This window comes from Schistocerca serialis, chromosome 3 (assembly GCF_023864345.2).
Source record: "Schistocerca serialis cubense isolate TAMUIC-IGC-003099 chromosome 3, iqSchSeri2.2, whole genome shotgun sequence".
Lineage (NCBI taxonomy): Eukaryota > Metazoa > Arthropoda > Insecta > Orthoptera > Acrididae > Schistocerca > Schistocerca serialis.
The window spans coordinates 523,250,863-523,273,643 of NC_064640.1; the positions used below are offsets into that span (position 1 = coordinate 523,250,863).

Sequence of the window (22,781 nt, forward strand, 5' to 3'; positions counted from 1 at the left end):
CAAATTAAAGATCACAGTTTAGTGAGTACTTTAACTGCACTGTTAGAGGATTTTCTTTGCCGATTCAAATCCACCTGGTACTCCTCCAATGTATCTTGTTTCCTTCTGTGTCTTTAGCAACTTTGTCCTTTGCTATAAGAAAGTTTCCCGTTTTCATTTGCACTACGGGAATCATTCTAATGACCAGCTTCACTGCTTCCAATGCCTCTTGGGGGAAAAAGTAAATGTTCGAAATGTTTCTTTGCCTTTTCAAAGACCAAATTCTTTATCATATTTCACGTATGTATGGCCAGGTTCTAGGACCTGATGCTCTATTATGTCAATATGTGACTGTCTCAAGATGTAGAAGCGGTATTTCAAAATATGGCTTATTTAATCACGCATTAAATATAAGTACTCTAAAAACTTACACATTGGAATATTGCTGTACTTTCAAAAAACCCATGCTTGAACATTCATAAGACATAGCAGCACTTCTACTTCTGCCCACCATTTCACTTGTACTAACTGTATTCTAAATGCAGTCCAGACATTTGCTCAAACTTAGAGCCTAAATTTTATCATCACAGACTGCAGCATTATGTAGGAAACTGCTTCTACTTCTTTTACTCAGAAGAGATCCACACTTTAGCATACCAAATGTGCATATAGATCATTTTCTTGTGAAATGTCATTTGTACTACTTGTACTCTCAACCCCTCAATTAAAATAACTTTGTGTCTGTTAGATTGCAGTGGCAGCGGGCACTGTCACTGGTTTGCAGCCAGCCACAATTGCTAAGGTGCTGCATGCACTTCTAACAAAAGACAACACAGCAAGCATATAATTGGTTGGTTGGTTGATTTAGGGGAGGGGACCAAACAACTAGGTCATTGGTCCCATTGGATTAGGGAAGGATGGAGAAGGAAGTCAGCCACGCCCTTTCAAAGGAACCATCCCAGCATTTGCCTGAAGCAATTTAGGGAAGTCACCGAAAATCTAGATCAGAATGGCCAGAGTGGGGTTTGGACCATCATCCTCCCGAAGCATGTGATTAGCTGGAGGCTGGCACCTACCACTTGACTTAAATATATCTGTCTTCACTGTTGGTCAAAAGAGCAGAACACTGCCATCATGACATAATATCTGATGGAACACACTATTCTACCAGAATACCACTCCAAGAATGATGCTCCAATTTGAATGAGGTAGCTCAAAGTAGTATCCTCATCTCAATTTTTCTCCATACAGTATTTGACAGAGACTAATGGAAGGAATTAATAGTAGGATGTAATGACCTGTCAATTATGAGACCATTAGAGATGAAGCTTTAGCTAATACTGCGGAAAGCAATCATATGAATGTAAGTGCAATGCCTTAACCACTGAGGCACTCCACTCCGAAATATTGGAAAAGAAATTAATGATACTCTTCTCAAAAGAAACTAGTGTGATTTAAGGGATAACTGAGTCTACTGAGACCAAATATCAGCTACAACCCGTGACAATAATGATGTGGTGTGTGATGACATACTGCACACAGATATAATAGAACTGTTGGCCTGTAGAAAAATGCCATGGGCAAACACAAAATTCCTAAAAGTTTTCTTCAAGTTAAACTAGGACAGCATGCTGTATAGCAATCAGAATGAGAAACAGACAGAGTGATGATACTACAAATAATATGGCATACCTCAAAAGTTCCTGCTGCTTCACTTCACTTGAGCAATAAGTCTGAATCATTAATTCAACAACACGATCTCACTTACGAGGGATCATAACATAATTCTGACAGCACAGCACAATGCCACAACAATGAGTAAAGGTTCCACAAGAACACTTATCAGCCCACTGACATGGCAGAGGAGCACCTAACGAAGCCCTGAAAGCCACTGGTGCAACACCGAGGTGGGGCAAAGAATGCGGACGAGCCCATAAAATTAAGACAAAAGCGGTCATCCTTGGAAAGACATAATGGACCTGACTCAAAACAGACAGTAATAAATACTCAGGCTTCCAAGCCCACATACTATCCAGTTCCAGTGAACTAGCTATGATGTTGATCCCAAGATGCGCTGCCTACTATTCGTCAGATGACTTCTACCTTCGAGATTGCTGCCTGCATTGTCTACTGAACCCAGTAGCTGTGAGCTGCCAACATCTCACCCACTGGTGTTAAGTCTTCTGGATTTCTAGCTCCGCTTTGCTGAGAGCCAAACTGATGGTGTTTGGCACACTGTCAATCTATCACTGCATCCAGGAGGCTTGTTAAAGGCTGCTGCCCCTGACTTGCATCTGTGGGCAGAGACAGACATCCACGGTCTACCTCTACTGGAGAGGCATGTAATAACTCTGCACTCTCATCTACATCATTTACAGAGCTGCTGGAGTTTACTCAGACACACACTTTTGATGCCTGCAAGAATGCCCTAGTAACACACAGTCTACAATCTGGTGGTCGACAGCACTATATAAGTTGCACCTGCCACCCACTGCCCTACATTTCATCACAGTACTATGAGAGAGCTGCCACAATGGGGGCAACAGCCTCCAATATCTTCTTAAGTCCATGAGCCAGTGTGTTGTTCTCTGTGTGCTGTGTTCGCAGCCTTCCTCACAGCTGCTGCAGAGAAAATGATTCCTCTGAAACAATAATCTACTAATAAATATATTTCTTGCTAATGTTATTTCATTAGCATACATGCTTGCATGTACTTCATACTTTGCTGTCCCACAACCATAAGGGTCTCAGCCCAGGCCCTTACAAACTGTCATTAGACGTGTTTACATCAGCTGCCACCATTGTACTGGAATCACATCTGCAGCATCGTCATTGTCGTCTTTGTCACCATCCAGACTTCCATCCTAGCTGCTGCAGTGCAGTGAGTATCTTTCTGCTGGCCTTTCCATTGGTGTTTATTTTGTGTGGCCATGTCAAATTGTACAGACTTTATTTCTGCACTCAAAGTAGCATTTGTTAAAACAGCAGGAACCTGCAGACTTGTCACTGTTTAGAGGAAATACCAGGGATGTGTATTTAATGCCAATGAGATGCAAATTTTGTAATTTATCAGGGCATTAGTTGCCATGCACTAGGTTAGTACCAGTTACAGACAGTTTGGTCATTTAACGTAACAGTCTTCTGAATAATGTTGGGCAATGATCTGGCATAGGAACTAAATTATTTCATTGCCGTGTGAATCAATTTGTACTGCTTGTAATGGGTACTGTATTTTGTTGTGAGTAAGGCTCATCACACACTGTATTTAAGTATAGGGTAGTGATAGTCACGCACAGCCACGCAGACAGAATATTAAGTTGTAATAAGTGTATAATAGTAGCGTATTTGTGTGCCTGCATCACTGTTTTGTGTTGTTCTCTTTTGTTGGTTTTCGATTAATTTTTAACACTTCATCCATGCTGCACTCCATTCTATTTCTATGAAATTGGGTGAAATCCAGTGCCAGCTACTCTGAAGGATATACAGAGAATTTTTTATCAGCAGCCGTAACTTGTTTACAGGACAGAAATCCAGAGCAACTCGTGAGTGAGCACTATGAGTATCGTTAAAACAGTGAATACACGTAATATAGCTTTCAAGGAGAAAAGGGTAGAGAAGGAAAATAAAAAATGGTATCATTTGTGAGAGGAAAATGCTGATGGTGTTAGCCCATCAGTAAAACAACCTGTCATTATTAAGTGGCACAAATTATGATTGAAAAATGCTCCTCGGAGACTACACAATACAAACACGCATCAGGAATTAGAAGTTGAGGAAGTTCCTGTACGTTTACTTGCAACACAAAACACTAACATTGTGAAAGTAACAGAGTAATGTAAAATTATCAGCCCCAATACCACGCAAAAGTGCAAAGTCTGAAGTATCTGTAAAATCGAACAAAGAAAGTTAGCTAGCTGGTTTGTTTGTTTGCAACATGCTCCATTACAACTTTTTCCGTAATGCTATATGTATGTAGAGTGAGTGAGTTTGAGTGTGTAAAGTAATGTTTGTGTTGTATGATCTACATCTACATCCATACTCCGCAAGCCACCTGACGGTGTGTGGTGGAGGGTACCTTGAGTACCTCTATGGGTTCTCCCTTCTATTCCAGTCTCGTATTGTTCGTGGAAAGAAGGATTGTCGGTATGCTTCTTTGTGGGCTCTAATCTCTGATTTTATCCTCATGGTCTCTTCGCGAGATATACGTAGGAGGGAGCAATATACTGCTTGACTCCTCGGTGAAGGTATGTTCTCGAAACTTTAACAAAAGCCCGTACCGAGCTACTGAGTGTCTCTCTTGCAGTGTCTTCCACTGGAGTGTATCTATCACCTCCGTAACGCTTTCGCAATTACTAAATGATCCTGTAACGAAGCGCGCTTCTCTCCGTTGGATCTTCTCTATCTCTTCTATCAATCCTAACTGGTACAGATCCCACATTGCTGAGCAGTATTCAAGCAGTGGGTAAACAAGCGTACTGTAACCTACTTCCTTTGTTTTTGGATTGCATTTCCTTAGGATTCTTCCAATGAATCTCAGTCTGGCATCTGCTTTACTGACGATCAACTTTATATGATCATTCCATTTTAAATCACTCCTAATGCGTACTCCCAGATAATTTATGGAATTAACTGCTTCCAGTTACTGACCTGCTATTTTGTAGCTAAATGATAAGGGATCTATTTTTCTATGTATTCGGAGCACATTACACTTGTCTACATTGAGACTCAATTGCCATTCCCTGCACCATGCGTCAATTCGCTGCAGATCCTCCTGCATTTCAGTACAATTTTTCATTGTTACAACCTCTCGATACACCACAGCATCATCTGCAAAAAGCCTCAGAGAACTTCCGATGTCATCCACAAGGTCATTTATGTATATTGTGAATAGCAACGGTCCTATGACACTCCCCTGCGGCACACCTGAAATCATTCTTATTTCGGAAGACTTCTCTCCATTGAGAATGATATGCTGCGTTCTGTTATCTAGGAACTCTTCAATCCAATCACACAATTGGTCTGATAGTCCATATGCTCTTACTTTGTTCATTAAACGACTGTGGGGAAACGCCTTGCGGAAGTCAAGAAACACGGCATCTACCTGTGAACCCGTGTCTATGGCCCTCTGAGTCTCGTGGACGAATAACGCGAGCTGGGTTTCACACGACCGTCTTTTTCGAAACCCATGCTGATACCTACAGGGTAGATTTCTAGTCTCCAGAAAAGTCATTATACTCGAACATAATACGTGTTCCAAATTTCTACAACTGATAGACGTTAGAGATATAGGTCTCTAGTCCTGCACATCTGTTCGACGTCCCTTCTTGAAAACGGGGATGACCTGTGCCCTTTTCCAATCCTTTGGAACGCTACGCTCTTCTGGAGACCTACGGTACACCACTGCAAGAAGGGGGGCAAGTTCCTTCGCATACTCTGTGTAAAATCGAACTGGTATCCCATCAGGTCCAGCGGCCTTTCCTCTTTTGAGCAATTTTAATTGTTTCTCTATCCCTCTGTCATCTATTTCGATATCTACCATTTTGTCATCTGTACGACAATCTAGAGAAGGAACTACAGTGCAGGCTTCCTACACAGCTTTGGAAAAAGACATTTAGTATTTCGGCCTTTAGTCTGTCATCCTCTGTTTCAGTACCATTTTGGTCACAGAGTGTCTGGACATTTTGTTTTGATCCATCTACCGCTTTGACATAAGACCAAAATTTCTTAGGATTTTCTGTCAAGTCAGTACATAGAACTTTACTTTCAAATTCATTGAACGCCTCTCGCATAGCCCTCCTCACACTACATTTCGCTTCGCGTAATTTTTGTCTGTCTGCAAGGCTTTGGCTATGTTTATGTTTGCTGTGACGTTCCCTTTGCTTCTGCAGCAGCTTTCTAACCCTGTTGTTGTACCACAGTGGCTCTTTTCCATCTCTTACGATCTTGCTTGGCACATACTCATCTAACGCATATTGTACGATGGTTTTGAACTTTGTCCACTGATCCTCAACACTATCTGTACTTTAGACAAAACTTTTGTGTTGAGCCGTCAGGTACTCTGTAATCTGCTTTTTGTCACTTTTGCTAAACAGAAAAATCTTCCTACCTTTTTTAATATTTCTATTTACGGCTGAAATCATCGATGCATTAACCGCTTTATGATCGCTGATTCCCTGTTCTGCATTAACTGTTCCAAATAGTTCGGGTGTGTGTCACCAGAAGGTCTAATATGTTATCGCCACAAGTCGGTTTTCTGTTTAAAAGCTCAAGGTAGTTTTCAGATAAAGCACTTAAAAAAATTTCACTGGATTCTTTGTCCCTGCCACCCATTATGAACGTTTGAGTCTCACAGTCTATATCCGGCAAATTAAAATCTCCACCCAGAACTATAACATGGTGGGGAAATCTACTCGAAATATTTTCCAAATTATCCTTCAGGTGCTCAGCCACAGCAGCTGCTGAGCCAGGGGGCCTATAGAGACACCCTATTACCATGTCTAAGCCTATTTTAACCGTGACCTTCACCCAAATTATTTCACATTTCGGATCTCCGTCAATTTCCTTTGATACTATTTTACTTCTTATCGCTATAAACACGCCTCCCCCTTCACTGTCCAGCCTGTCTCTGCGGTATACATTCCAAACTGAGTTTGGGATTTCATTACTGTTTACGTCTGGATTCAGCCAACTTTCTGTCCCTAGTACTATATGGGCATTGTGACCGTTTATTAATGAGAGCAGTTCTGGGACCTTTCTATAGATGCTCCTGCAGTTTACTATTACCACATTAATATTGTCATTCCCTGTTGCGTTTTGCCTACTGCTACCTTGTCGCGTCTCAGGAGGCGTCTTGTCGGGCCTAGGGAGGGAATTCTCTAACCTAAAAAACCCACATGTACACTCCACACGTACTCTGCTACCCTTGTAGCCGCTTCCTGCGTGTAGTGCACACCTGACCTATTCAGGGGGACCCTACATTTCTCCACCCAATAGCGGAGGTTGAGAAATTTTCACCCCAGATCTCCACAGAATCGTCTGAGCCTCTGGTTTAAGCCTTCCACTCGGCTCCAAACCAGAGGACCGCGATCGGTTCTGGGAACGACACTACAAATAGGTAGCTCAGATTCCACCCCTCGAGCGAGGCTTTCTGCCTTCACCAACCCCGCCAGCCACCTGTGTGAACTGAGGATGACCTCTGAACCCAGACGGCAGGAGTCACTGGTGCCGACATGAGCAACAATTTGCAATCGGGTGCACCCAGTGCTCTCTATCGCCGCCGGCAGGGCCTCCTCCACGACTCGGATGAGACCCCCGGCAAGCAGACAGAGTGAACACTGGCCTTCTTCCCCAACCTTTCCGCTATTTCCCTAAGGGGCTCCATCAACCGCCTAACATTAGAGCTCCCAATCACTAATAAACGCCTCTCCCCGTGAGGCTGCTCGGACCTTGCTGAAGGAGCGGCCACATGTCCACTCACAGGCAGAGCGGACGATGCCACACGGCCAGCCTCCACATTGACACTCCGCCTTGTGCGCCGCGAACGCCGCTGAACCCACCACTCCCCTTGGGGAGAGGGTGGCCCAACCGCGCCCGGTACCTGCAAAGATGTCTCGACAACAGGGACAGTGGGTGAAGCATGTAACACCTGGGGTGTACCATGCAACGAACCAGACTCCCCACTGCCGCTATACTCCAAGGCAGCAGCCTGAAGACGGCTGACCGCGGACATCAACACGTTCAGCTGTTCGCGAACAGTGGCCAGCTCCTCCTGCGTCCGTACACAGCAGTCACACATCCTATCCATCCTAAGAAATCAATTTACTGTAGAGAGTTAATCAACTTTTAAGTAGACTGCTAATTCACTAAAGGCGGCTGATTGTTGACTAAACTGTGGTAGCTAGACACTTTCTTGTAGAAAACAATGAAAATAGCACTACCTGTCTCTGAACTGTATTGAAAACAAACACTAGCACTACTGGCACAATGGTTCACAAAGGGACTCACTCTGACTATTCAAAACAAACACGAAATCTATGGAACACTATTACTAGCACTCGACAATGATGGTGAGAGAAGGGAGTGGGTGGAATCCAGTGCCAGCACATAGCCTGCTCATCACAAATAGCACTAAGGGGGCCACTAAGCTTAACATCCCCATCCAACATATCAATCACCATAAACGTCACGTGCCCTCAATTCAAGAGACATTGAAAAGAGATTTGGTATTTAAACCAGGACATTGGCGCAAAGTCTGGCCATCAGGAACTTTACATCACCACCTCTCCTCCCCTTGCCGGGCAAAAATTGGCAGTGACAATATTTCCCACCACCAGGATTTGAACTGGCTTACCCGCAGGTCGACCACGACTGCACAAGCGTGTGTTAACAACCTCAGCCACGGAGGTGGGTGAACAACACAAGTGTGTGCTGTACGGAAGAAAATGGATGTGGAGCAACATGGGTGATAATGATTTAGGTGCAGTACTATCTATGCCACTGGATGGTGATGGTGGTGGTTTTGAGGCCATGAAACCTGAGCAGATGTACAACGAAGTATATGTGACACTGTTTTTTTGCATCATGTAGAATAGACTGCAGATGGTGATTTCAATGTCGATACTATGGGGAATGCACAAGACCCTATTAGCTGTGTTGCAACTGTTGTGGATAATGAAGTTGTACAGACGTATTTATCTCTGAAGGATGCAGATTCGTCACCACTTCAGCATTACACAACCTTCTCCAAAGAACAGAGGGAGCAAGAGGAGGAGGAGGAGGAAAATGCTTGTGAGAATAATGACCAAATCAACCAGAATGAATCCTTTCAGGAATGTGTGCCTGAGGATAAAGGTAAATTTTACAATAATTACAATGTTATGGATAATGAGGATACAAAAAGATTGTGTAATTGTTCACAGAAACACTGTCAAACACGAAGAGACACTATTTCAGCCAAAGAAGACAATTGTATGTATACATCGTTGCAAGGGACTTCTATCATGGAAGCAGAACCACCTAAACTGCGTACTGCGCCACTGAGAGTCAATGCACACAAAGTGCCGAAGAGCACAAGGATGTTGGCTGTAAAATGAAAAGGTACAAGAAAACATGACATTGCAAAGCATAATCAATCTGTAAGCAACTGTAGAATAACAGGTGTAACCAGAGCTACTAACCATTATGTTGTAAGTGGTGGTGATGTGAGTAGTAGTTGTGTAAGCATAGATTTAAGGATGCGTGTTTTGAGAAAATATAATAGAAACTTTTGTTTTAAAGTCAAAGTTCCAGCTGAAGTACCAAAAATGTGGGTTAAAAAAGCACATGATTATCATATTTGTGAAACATGAGAAGTAAACAGCATTAAAAGAACAAAAATGTGTAACATAAAATTAAGTTGTGAACTTTTGTTAGTATATAAGGATTCCACAAAGACAATATAGGATTAAGAAACAAAGCAAAGACTTTGTGAATAAAATTTTGCAAACATTTGATAACAACAAATTGTGCAGAGTGTTGTTATCCCTGTAACAGCCACTGACAGAAAAAGAATTCCTAGACCAATAATGAGTTGTGCGGGATAAACAAAAGTTTTCGCCAGTCACATATGAGTGGGCTAGCAGCACCACTATGAGGATGCAAATCAGGTTTGCTTTAAATATGCATCAGCATTAGTCACTTTTGAGATCGGACATAGCGAGTTGTTAGACAAGACTGCCTTTAAGATGACCAAAATGCCATTACCGACAGCTCACCAAGTTTGTACTAGGTTGTGTGATAGGGCTACAAGAAGCTGGATGTTCCTCCTGTGATACTGTAGAAAGACTTGTGAGGAATGTTACCACTGTACACAATTGCTGGTAGGAGTGGTCACGGGAAGGTTTGGTCGCAAGAAGACAGCTCCAGATGGCCATGTGACACTACCAAAAGGGAAGACTGCCTCAGTGCCAATGATGGCCGTGTGTTGGTTAAGAGGCTGCCACGTGATTGTCAGCAACAAAGCTGTATGCATACTAGAACACTGGACCTACGCCTGGAGTTATGGTCTGTGATGCAATATCTTATGACAGTGGAACACCTTCTCAGTAATCCCATGCACCCTGACTGCAAATATGTATGTCAGTCTGGTGATTCGATTTGCTGTGCTACCATTCATGAACAGCATTTCAGGGGATATTTTTCAACAAGATAATGTTCACCCACATACAGCTGTTGTAATCCAACACGCTCTACAGGGTATCAAGATGTTGACTTGGGCTGCTCAGCACCACATCTGTCTCCAGTTGAGCACATATGGATCATCATCAGACAACTCCAGCATCATCCACAACCAGCATTAACCATTCCTGTATTGACCGACCAAGTGCAACAAACATGGAACTCCACCCACACACCGACATCCAGCACCTGTATGACACAATGCATGCACATTTGCACGCCTGCATTCAACATTCTGGCGATTACTCTGGTTATTTATGTACAAGCACTTCACAATTGCAATGGCTTTTCTCCAACTGATATTAACCTGTGAACTTGCAACTTAGAATAATGTATTTCTGAAATTCCATTACTCAATATCAATTATTTCTGTATGTTGAGATTTTTTCCCCCCATCAGGGTAAATGTCATGAAACTGTTCCACAGCCAAACTAAGGAACAATTTGGGATTTTGGGCCACAGAAAGATATCACTGACAAATGCCAAAATTTTCTTAAAATTTTCTCCAGCCAGTGCTTATCCAAGTTAAACCAGGCCAGAATGCTGTGTAGCAATCAGAATGACAAAAAAGGCAGAAAGCCAATACTGCAAATAATATGGCACATCCTGGAAATGGTTGCTTTATCTTGTTCAAGCAGTAAGTCTCAATCGTTATTTCAGCAATATGACATCACAGAGGAAGAGCCATAAAGTCACTGTGACAGCACAGAACAATGTTGCAAGAACAAGTAAAGTTTCCACAAGAACATCTATCAGGCCACTGACATGGCACAGAAGCACCAAGCTGAAGCCCTAATTGCTACTGTTCAGACAATTCCAACTTGAGGCTGACCCTGTGACACACTGCCTGGTCTACCAAACTTGGTTGCTGTGAGCTGGCAACATCTCATCAACTGATGCGATGCCTTCGGTATTTCTTCCAGCTTGCTCACAGCTGAACTGATTATTTTTGCGCACTGTAAACCTGTCACTGTATCAGGCAGGCACACTAAAGACTGCTGCCCCTGACTTACATCTGCACTACCATCTACATCAAATGCAGAGCTGCTAGAGTTTACTCAGGCACACCCCTTCAATGTCCACAAGATTGCCCTAGTAAAAAGCAGACTATAATTTGTGGTTGACACCACTGTAAAAACTGCACTTGCCACTTACTATCCTACATGACATAGTATAATTATATGAGGTGCCGCTATTAAGACAACGGCCTCAAGAATCTGCTGAAAGGTACAAGTCAGTGCGTTCTACTCTGGATGCTGTGTTCACAGCCTCCCATACTGCTCTCGTGGAGAAGATGATTCAATTGTAACAATGAACTCTAATAAATGTATTTCTTGCTAATGTTAAGTCATCAGCACACAGTGTGTCAACTGGCCTTCAACACACACTCCATGCTTCGCTTTCCTGCAACTGTCACAGTCTCAGTCCAGGCCCTTTTAGAAAACTAATAATATCTACGGAATGTAAGTTATAATGTTACACTGATATGTAGCTTACCCTGAGGTTTAGGTTAGGTTGGGCGGTGACATGTCTGGTTGAGATTTAGCAAACAATGGTGTCAAACTGATGTTTTGTTTAGACCAAGGTCTAGATTGGGCTGAAAGTTGACAGTTTGGTAGTGAGCTAGTGATGCCAATAAATGTGCTAAAAAACTATAAATCTTATTATGGCAAATATTTTACACGTATTGGATTTTCAAGGATGTAGGGCTTGAACAAAGGACCTTTGCCTTTTTGTGGGCAAGTGCTCTAGCAACTGAGCTCTTTAAACAGCACTCATGATCTGTCTTCGCAGATTCACTTCTGCCAGTACCTCTCTCCTACCTTCCGATCTTCACACAAGTGCTCCTGCTTACTTAGCGGGGCTATCACTCATGGAAGGAACAATATTGCAGAGGAATGGCTTAGCTACAGTCTATGGGATTGTTTTGAAAACAAATTTTTACTCCGCGGCAGAGTGTGCAATGATCTGAAACTTCCTGGCTGATAAAAACTGTGCCAGACCAGGGCTCAAACTTACATATCTTGTTTCTCATGGGTAACTGTTCTACCAACTGAGCTATCCAAGTACGACTCGTGACCTGCCATCAGAGCTTACTCAGCAAAATCCTTCTTGCCACGACTGCTAGTCCCATAAGGTATGCAGGAGAACTTCCATGAAGTTTGGAAAGTAGGACAACGGTACTGACAGAAGTAAAGCTGTAGGGGCAATTTGTGTGTCCAACTTTTACAGCTTAGTTGGTACAGCACTAGCCCACAAAGGTCAAAGATCCTACATTCAAGTTATGGTCTGGCACACAGTTTTAATCTGCCAGAAAGTTTCAAATCATTGCAGATTCCGCTGCAAACTAAAAATTCATTCTGATAACTGTTATTCTTGTTCTACTGTTCAGGAGGCAGCAGGCTGCCACCAGAGAAATACTACATTACTGGGCTGCTGGCGCAAGTTGTTGCCACCTAATTTTTTAGTTGCTGTTAGTCTTTTCTTTTTTTCCTGACAGTCAATGTAATTACCTGCACATCATAACAGTTGACAAACATTTTATGTCATCTAGTGCACATACACAAGAAACAATACCAACCATCTTTTTGTCAAGGCAAAAGAACAGCACTCACTGTAAAAAAAAGGAAATGCAAACAATCTAAACTGCATTAAAATCTAGGACTTTTCTTCCTAAAGGAAATACTTGGTATTTCTCATTTGGCTATAGAGACAGCCCATGAAAGTTTCTCCCTCTCCACTTAAGGTGGGTAGGATGTCAAATGGGCCGATTTTGAGCAGGAGAGGCACCACTGAACATTTTAATTTCCACTGTCTATACTTTTACAAATAAATTCATAAAACTTTGTCAGCATGACCAGGAAGGATTCAGAATTCACACTCTTAGCAGTGGAAGTTTGAAAACATGATATTTTTTTTTTTACATGTGAAATTGCTTCATTTTTTTCCACTTACTAATGGCAGCATTTGTTGCTGTAGGTACATTTTTCTTCATAAGTACGAGAGATTCTCCGATGAATTTTGCACAGCATACAAACCATACTTAAAGGTGTATGAAACTCTCGAATTTTCCAAACCTATTAAAAACTGTGGTAAAAATTGAGGTAATTAACTATGAAATTTGTGTTTTTCTAAACATGAAGTTTAAAATAAAACAGTTCATTCGTTTTTTTCATAAATTAAATAAATTCTAGAGTTTCATACACCTGTGAGTATGGTGTGTACGCTGTGCAAAATTCAGCGAAGAATCTCTCTAACTTATGAAGAAAAGTGTACCTATAGCAACAAATGCAGCCATTAGTAAGTGAAAAAATGATGAAATTTCGCACGTAAAAAAATTTATTTTGTTATGTTTTCGAACTTCCACTGCAATGGGCGTGAATCCTGAATCCTTCCTGGTGATGCTGACAAAGTTTGATGAATTTATTTGTAAAAGTACAGACACTGGAAATTAAAATGTTGAGTGATGCCTCTCCTGCTCCAAGTCGGCCCGTTTCACGTCCTACCCCCCTTAAGTTCCTTTACTATGTACCCAATCAAAGTGAAAACATGCAGAAAAGTTCATCATTCTAGAATAGGGCCTTTTTTGGCATAGTCCATATCAATACAGGCAGGCTAGGGAAAAACCTTACCTTCACAGTCTCAAATGTTATTGAATGTAGCATATGATAAAATGAAGGACTAAGTAAGGAACACTATGTATTTGTTTTCTCCAAAAAATTTCTTCTCCGAGATACAGCCCTCCAAAGATGACATTGTGTATACCATTTTGAAGATGTGAATTTTGGAAAAAATTTTAAAATGCTGTATCTCTGGAACAGTTCTAGTTTTTTTTCTTTCTTTTTAAGATAATTGCTTTATGATTACAAAGAAATCCTCCCTTTGGACTTATCTGTCAAAGTTCTTTTGCTATAGCATTCTGAACCTTTTTTATAATTTATGGAAAAAAGTTTCTTCAAAAATGCCAATCCGTAAAATTGATTTTTTTCTGTTGGTTAGTACCATATAGTTCTACATTCCCTGAAAAGGAGAGCTTCCACTTTAAGGAAGAACAGGTTATATAAACAATTGAATTTTTTGTTATACATTAAACCTGTTTTATTACATCATCACATAATAGGCTCATAAAAATCAAAACCTAGCCTTATTTAACATAACTTTAGTTTTGAAAGATGAGTGAGAAACTCATTTTTGAAGCGTTTTAAATGGTTCCAAAATGTATGTAAAAGGTACAAAGACTTAAAGGTTTCAATTTATACAACTTATGTCCACTCTGTTTTGTACAGAAATTAGCCAGTCAATCAACTAAAAATGTGTTCCACTGCTTCAGTATCTTCCTTTGATATAGCGTGATGCCTTCCTGTCGCACCAATAGGGACTGGAGCACTTACAATCTTCAAAAACATTGTGAACAGGAAGGAAGCACTGATGGCATTGTTGCTGTCCTTCAGATGGAAACCCATATCCTGCACCTGGTCCATGTGGTAGCACAAAGTTCACTACAATTTTGTTTAACTCGTACCTGGTGTCTATAATACCTACAATCCACCAGTCACACACACACACACACACACACACACACACACACACACACACACACACACACACACACACACACACCTTCTCAAGTTGTGCATCTGAGTATTATCCTGTTGTTTCTGAGGTGCTGACTGAACGAACGAAATTTCTTCTTTCTTGCTCTTTAAAGTGCGTGCAATGTGAGTTGGCCCATACTTTGAGTTCAAAAATATGTCTTCTGAATTCCTTTCACAGGAGTAGTTTGTTTGGACCATTCTTTTTTCTGCTCACAAAATTCTTCGATTTCCACTTTAGACAAAAGAATGAGGGCTGTGTATATGTAAGATTTCACGACTCTCGTAAAATCCTCAGCATTCTGAATCACAGCTGTATTTGGTCTGGAAAGATCATGTTTTGTAGCATGGTGCTTCAGCAGGCCTCTTACACCATCACAAAGCTCCTTCCCGTGACCATTTGCACTGTATACCCAGTCAGTTGGCATAAGCAACTTACTCAATTCAAACAGCTGGTAACAATGTTTAAAATGACTAGGACCACCATCAGAAATAGCGATGATCTTCTCTGCCCGTGTTTGCAGTTTAATTTTTCACATTGCTAGCTAAGCATGTGCTGAGGCATGTGCTGAGTCATGTCCTGTGTCATCACTTATAACTGCAACACTTGTGGTCTTGTTTTGAAAATATGTCACTCCTGTAAAAATTAAAACGTGGTCGTTACTCCCATGATACCCTTGTACTTCTTGAGGGAGAATTACAGACCAGTTCTCAGGAAAATCACAGAGAAGTACTACACATAGTTCTTCAACGTGGTGGTTCTGCAATTTCTTCAGATGCTGGTGTGTTACTGCTTTCATCGACCATTTGCTACGTTCATCAATGAAACTGTCAAATATGCAGTTTCTGCAGAGTTATCTGCTGTCTTCCAGGCCAAGTGTCTGTAAAGACAGTCCTCCCTTTCCAGGGCAGTCACCACATTCTTGAAACAGACAAGTCTCTCACTTTACGTCACAGACCACTAATGACTTCACATGCCCAACCAAGAGTCATATGTCACGTGCTCCAGTAAGTTCTTCAAAGTTACCACACACAGTTCAAAATTTGCACAGTACACACAGACAGACATTTCTAAGTGGGTGTGGAACTACCCACTTAGGTCACAGTGCATAAAATTTTGATCTTTCAATATGTGAAGTTGTATAGTTGCTTTCATAAATTACACAAGCTTCTTTAATACTGCAAAGTCATGTACCTCTCCACTTTCACAACTTTTTGAGCATCAACTGTTACAGTTATAGTGTCTTTTGTTGGCACTCTGGCGAGAAGAGTCTCATTTATCTTCAGATAAAATGACTGCACTGTTTGAACTTGAGCTGCTGCTACAGGATGACCATAATAGGGATTTGGTCTTCCAAAGACTCCTTTTCCAGACATCACATTTCTTGATTTGTCTACCATGCACTTTGATGCTGATGGGATGTGGTTCAAAATTGTTTTCTTCAAAAATGTCTCCAGAATAACAGTTAAAACCTGCACCTTTTCACTGTAGGATGCAGACTATTCAACAGCTGAATTGATATTTGTGAAAAATTCCTGGCAAGAGTGCTTTGGTTCATTTTCTTGAGAAGACGGAATTACTACTTTGAAGAGTGTGGTCAGGTTTCCTGTAGTGTATTCAGCCATAGCTTTAGTAATTTCTCTGCACTTTCTTGATACATAGAGCTTATGACTCGACTTCACTGACCACGGTTTCTTAGCAGGACTAACACCTAGCTCTGTAGCTGACTGATTCAGGGTATTTAATTCTTCCTCTACTGATGCAAAATCTGCATTGTCTGCACCATGGGAGGCTTCACGCTGTTCAGATACTATCATTGTTGTTATTCTGTCAAAACAATTAGAACACAAAAAACTGTCACTGGAAATGTCTTCACTCTGAAACAGAGTCTTCAAACTGAACAAAGTCTTTTTTGTCTGTCTTCTAAATCACTCTTTTATGGATATGCAAATACTTGGCAAACTTCACTCTCCTGTGGCCCCAGTCAGAAGGCATTTCAAACAGTCCTTTTCACAAAATACACTGCAACTGTGTCAATTGACAAATTCCTCACGAAAACACAGAACTTACTGGATGGTCTCAGATTTCTTAAATGCCTCTTCAGTACACAAATTAGCACTGAACAACTAAAATACAGAAACCTGCAACGAACAACCACGACAAAGAAACTGACAAGAAACTACAATGAAGTAAGAAATATCTGCAACAATGAAAGTGGAAAGAAATAACTGCAACAAAGAAAGTGATAAGAAATAACTGCAACAAAGAAAGTGATAAGAAATAACTGCAACAAAGAAAGTGATAAGAAATAACTGCAACAAAGAAAGTGATAAGAAATAACTGCAACAAAGAAAGTGATAAGAAATAACTACAAAAAGGAAAATAGAAATAAAAATTGTAACAAAGAAATTAGTACGAAACAACTTCAGTGAAGACACATTACCCAGCTCTCCTGTACAAAGAATATAGTACTACATGGTACTAATCCACAGAAAAATATCTAACTTTTCGGGATTGCTGTAAATTATAAAAGAAATCTGAAAGGCGACAGTAAAAGAACTCTGACAGATATGTCCAAGCAGAGAATACCATTGTAGTCATAAAGCAATTCTCTCTCAAATAGAAAAACAAAATATCTAAATATCTAGAACTGTTACATAGACAGAGCATTTTAAAAGAATTTCCGAAATTTGCATCTTCAAAATGGTGTTCGCAGTGTTATCTTTGGAGGCCTGTATCTCGGGGCAGGAATTTTTTTGGAGAAAAAAAAAAGTGTGTTTCTTTCTTACTCCTGAATTTTAACATGCGCTAAAGTCAATAACATCCAAGCCTATGAAGGTAACCCCCCCTGCCTGAAGTGATACGGATTATGCCTTTTGTGATATTCAAATAATGTTAACCTCCTCTGAGTGACGCTCAACATAAACTGAAAAATTCTGATATCTTATTTCATCCACAGCAACGTTGTGCAGACATTGTCAAATATGACTGATTATTTCACCTGGCGATTTATGTGCTACTAAATCTACATACACACTCACCACATGTGTGATCCAAAGGTGTTCTCTCTGTTCACCTTAGGTACCCATAAAGAAAAAAGGTCAAGAAAAACAGAAGGACGGGACAGTAAATCATAGTGAAATGCTTTGATAATATGGCTTACATTTCGGTACTGAGTGTAGAAATTAAATCAGTGTTACATTACATACCCGTAAAAGGCAAAACATGATCTACAATAGGGATTAACCTGACCTCAAGAGCATGACCACATGCAGTTGAGATGCAGTTTGACAACATGTAACAAATCACTATAAGAGTGAAACAAGTAGTTGAAAACACGGAAGAAGTTTTAGTAACACTTTGTTGGCTTAGCATATGGAAAGAGCTCCCAAACTCTCAAATTATTGTGGAGTCAGAATGTCACATGTGGATATGGTGTGCTGACGTGCAAGATGGCCCACGTGTGGTACAATTATCGTGTCAATGGAAGCGTCCGATTCCACCTGTCCGCTTTGACACATGATGTAAGGGTGTTGTGGTGAGACGTCATTACGGCATGGAGTTTCAGTTGGTTGTGTTTGTAGATGTTATCTTGTTGTGTTTGATGGCGCCCTGTGTGTGTGTGTGTGTGTGTGTGTGTGTGTGTGTGTTTCTGTTGTATTTAGGTTGTCCCCTCCCTAAAACCCCCCATTCCACATGGTTGTCCCGTTAATTTGATTGTATTTTTGGAGTGATATGTTATTGTCTTATTTAGGCCTATACATATTTTCGTGTTTTTTGCTGTGTGTATGCAGTGATCTAATAGGAGACGCTAGGATATCATTGGAGATGCTTAGAATAGGCATTTCCACCATATTGATGACGTCATGGGTCAAAGCCAACAGGTGGAATCAGACACTTCCATAATCCCCAATTTTCCATGAACATATAAGTTAATATTTAGGCTACATAAATAATTGATAAGTCAATCCATTGTTAGTTGCAATTTACATTTGGGAGTATCTACACCACATCACTGCCATCGTTATCATCTCCCAACATTTCAACTCTGCTGCTGGAGCCTACTTCCTGGAGCAAGTTGGTCGCACTGCGAAACCATACCAGGATGAAGACTTCAGAATTTGAACAGAAATATTGAACGAAGTGGCCTATATTTCAAATTTGACCTCACTTTACACTTTATGCCAATCTCTCTGTGTGTAATAGCTGGGATTATTGAAACTACCAGTATTGCTTGTCTGCTTTGACACATGACACTATACAGTGACTGAGTGGTACCAATGTTCTCTGAAGGCCATCACAGTGAAAAATAAACTGAATATGAAGAATGTGGCATGATACTGTGGTCTAGTCACTAATAGAAATGGAATATAAGCAGCCACCAAATTAGACATACACCTCAACTGAATCTACAAATGCTCTCCAAAAACTTACTGAAAATAAAGATTTTTCTGCTATTCAACTCTTTCTGCCACACTGAATGAGTCCTTTAACATGGACATCATACAGGAAAAACAACAATTTCACTTGAGCCTACTGAACTGGGAAATACGGAAGCGTCCGATCCCGCCCGTCTGCTTTGACCCGTGACGTCACAAATATGGCGGAAATGACCATAAACCATGATTCCAATATGGCGCATATAAAGTTGTTACATACACATTATGAGGACGAAAATACATCGAAAAACACACACACAGGTTCCACAAAAAGCCTAATGACACTAACGGGACAAGTGCGGGAAATAGGAGGTTTTTGGGTGGGAACAAATTAAATACATACAAATTTAAACACCCACCCCCATACAAAACAGTGAAAAAAACCGACATCACAAAACTCCCCAAATACCGCTAAACACGGGCGTACCCAGCGAGGGGCGCGGGTGGGGGGAGGGGGGGGGGGGGCAACTGCCCCTCACCAGAAGATATTTGCAGTTTTTTACTAGATTACTGTTTTATTTAATAAGAAGTGCTGCATGTTTTCTCGCATTGTACAAGTGCATTCTCGTATTTAAAATGTTTATTAAAAGCAGTTTTTCACTGGTTTACAGTTTTATTTAATAACAAGTGCTGTATGTTGTCTCGAGTCCTAATTTCCTGAGACTAGTATGACCTGCCCCCCCCCCCCCCCCCAGTTCAGATCCTGGGTACGCCCTTGCCACTAAACACAATATCATCTGGACTCTGACACTTCCCTTGACCTATATAGCTCAACAGCAGCTCCCGATCCCATAAATTAGGACCTAACACTTCCCTTGACCTATATAGCTCGAAAACATCTCCTGATAGCAATACCAAGAGTCACAGCCACACATTGGGATCGAACACTTCCTATGACCTGTTATCCTTACGACATCTCCACATACAGCCGTCTATGGTCCGAGACGCCGGAACTTTAAGCAAGCCTCATTTCTTCACGACATCTTGAATACTTCACGACTTCATCCAAAAATCCGAATAGCTGAAGAAATTTTATTAGAGACAATGCACTGTCCCTCATCATAGCCAACAACCAAAAACTGTTGACCCTGTTAGTCATATCCATACCTACCAGACATAAAAAAAGCAATTTACCAAAATTCATACATGACGCCACACTCGCAAACTAAACCAAAAACATCACCTAACACCACCAGAGAGCACCACCGATCGCATCAAAACGACACCTACAAACACACCACTCTTACAAACTAAATTCCACGCCATCGTTACGTCACACACAACAACAGCCTTATGTCACGGGTGGGATCAGACGCTTCGGTCGACCCCTGAACGGTAAATGTTACCTATCTTGCGAGTGATACTTATTCTAGAGTTATGAAGAAGCTTACTTCAAACCTTACATTTATCTCACCACACCAACAGACCAATGATATCATGAGCACGGGGAAGATAAATATCACCAAATAAAAACGATGACATCACTAACAACATGAAAATGTTAGCAGAACAGACAATCAGCTAACAGGATCTCCACAGAGGATTAGGGAGTTTTGGATTAGGATGTTCTTGTTATTAATGCCTTGAAACACAAACATTTGAAAAAAAAAAAGACCACAGTGGAAAGTGGAAGTCTTCACCAAGAGCTTAAGGTAACTATAGAATATGCATTACATAGGTAAACAAATTGTCATCACACATTGATTGGCTCACGAATCTACAAGCAAAATGTCATCTTGAACTGAACCTACACGTCAAGGAACCCTTAAGATCAGTCTATCACCACAACCAGCATAAAAAAAGAAACTGCAAACCAGAATGGCACAACTTTTAGTAAAATTGCCATCTCCACTTGATACAGTATACAATACAACCTAAAGCTGATACCCACAATAACTAAATGACATGTTGTAAACCAACATGAACACCATACAAACCAACAATATAACATGTCCCACTTCGAAAAATACATCAATGTCTTGAACCATACATTAGACGCGTTGTTTCAGTGTCAACATCTGCAGGTACAACATGGTTGCAGCAAAGCAAGTTATTTTACACAAATAATCGTATACCAGCAATTCAGAGGTGCACTTGGAAACCGTATTTACGTGTACGTACCTTTTATAGGTTTTTCTTATACCTTACTACTTCATGCAATCACACTCAGCCAAGATTTAAATAGTCGTGCAAAGTTTCCTATATACGTATTCCTAAAGTACCAATCAAAAACAGAAAGGCAGTAATGAAACAACTCGCATACCAACTACATTTTAATGACGCTAACGGAAAATCAGACTATATAGTCGAGGTACAAAACATTTTATTAAATGCAATATAAGTACATGAAAATATCCAGTACAGAATAAAATCCATATTCTGATTCTCCTAACACTAAGGCATACTTCAGGGCACGAACTAAGGAGTTTTACGTCCATTCTTAAGATTATAGTTCAGGCAATGATACTTCAAAAGATCGTATGTATCTCAGCCCCACAAGTGCTCAATGCATATTTTTATAGGCAACTTACGTAATAAACATATATACTACTATCTGAATAACGCTGTAGTAACTAAAACAAATAAGTGTTCTTGGTGTCAACGACATGCTCACTGAGATGCCAAAAAGCGAATGATAAACAAATTCGACGACATACTTAAAAGATGGAAAAATGTAAATTCAAACAATTATCTTACTGTATGGAACGTAAATGCGTGGCATTTTGCTCCCGTAAATTTCAGTTTCTGCAGCTTCTCTTCTCACAACACACCGCGAAACAAAGAAGTATCTAGTATGGACGCTTCATACAGATTCAAATTATTGCCGGCTGCATGCATATATCTCTGGAACCGCTATCAAGCTTTTTCATATTAATAACTAGGGTGTGGAATATAAATATAGAATGATACATGTCCAACATTATCATAAATGCATTCATACATTTCCTAGTACGAAAATATTGTCTATGAGTTCTATCTATAAATATTGTTAACATAGTCTTAAACGTCACAGAACAGTAAATTTTGCATTACAGGCAGTGTCTCTATAGGCCCGTTCACACGCAACGATCTGTCTGCGCAAAAGTCTGCGCACAACACATCTGCGCAGACGGATCGTTGCGTGTGGACATAAGATTTGCGCCAACCTGAGGTGTGTGCAAACCTGGGAGTTGGAGTTGGAGGTTTGAGCGAAACCTGTCAATTCTGTGGGTTCAAACCACATCTGCGCAGACAAGTTGGAGCGTGTGGACAGGAGATCGCCGCAAATCTGGCGCGCAACAGCTTTTTGATCAGTCTAGTGTTTGTATTTGTGCGCACAGGGCATTAAAATGGTTGATACTCGTCAGTGTTCTCGAGAGTTTGAAAGTGAATTCATTGAAATGTACAGAAACCACCCATGTTTGTGGAAGATTAAAAGTAAAGAATATAGTGACCAAGACAAAAAGACAGCAGCATACAATGCTCTAATTGAAAAACTGCGGGCAGTTGACGCCTCGACAAACAGAGAAACGGTAACAAAAAATAAAAAATTCGTTGCGAACTGGCGACATTATT

At 40.7% G+C, this 22,781-nt stretch overlaps 1 protein-coding gene across 2 annotated transcripts in view; it reads right to left on the reverse strand.

The window, feature by feature from the left end:
- Positions 1-22,046, reverse strand: part of LOC126470399 (kelch-like protein 5) — a 288,827-nt gene extending 266,781 nt beyond the window's left edge. The window contains exon 1 of one of the 2 annotated variants that reach the window (XM_050098244.1): positions 21,924-22,046. In XM_050098244.1, the coding sequence (XP_049954201.1) occupies positions 21,924-21,948 (25 nt within the window). In that variant the 5' untranslated portion in view covers positions 21,949-22,046. The remainder of the gene's footprint in view (positions 1-21,923) is intronic. The other variant, XM_050098245.1, reaches the window with a different exon arrangement.
- Positions 22,047-22,781: the final 735 nt, after the last annotated feature.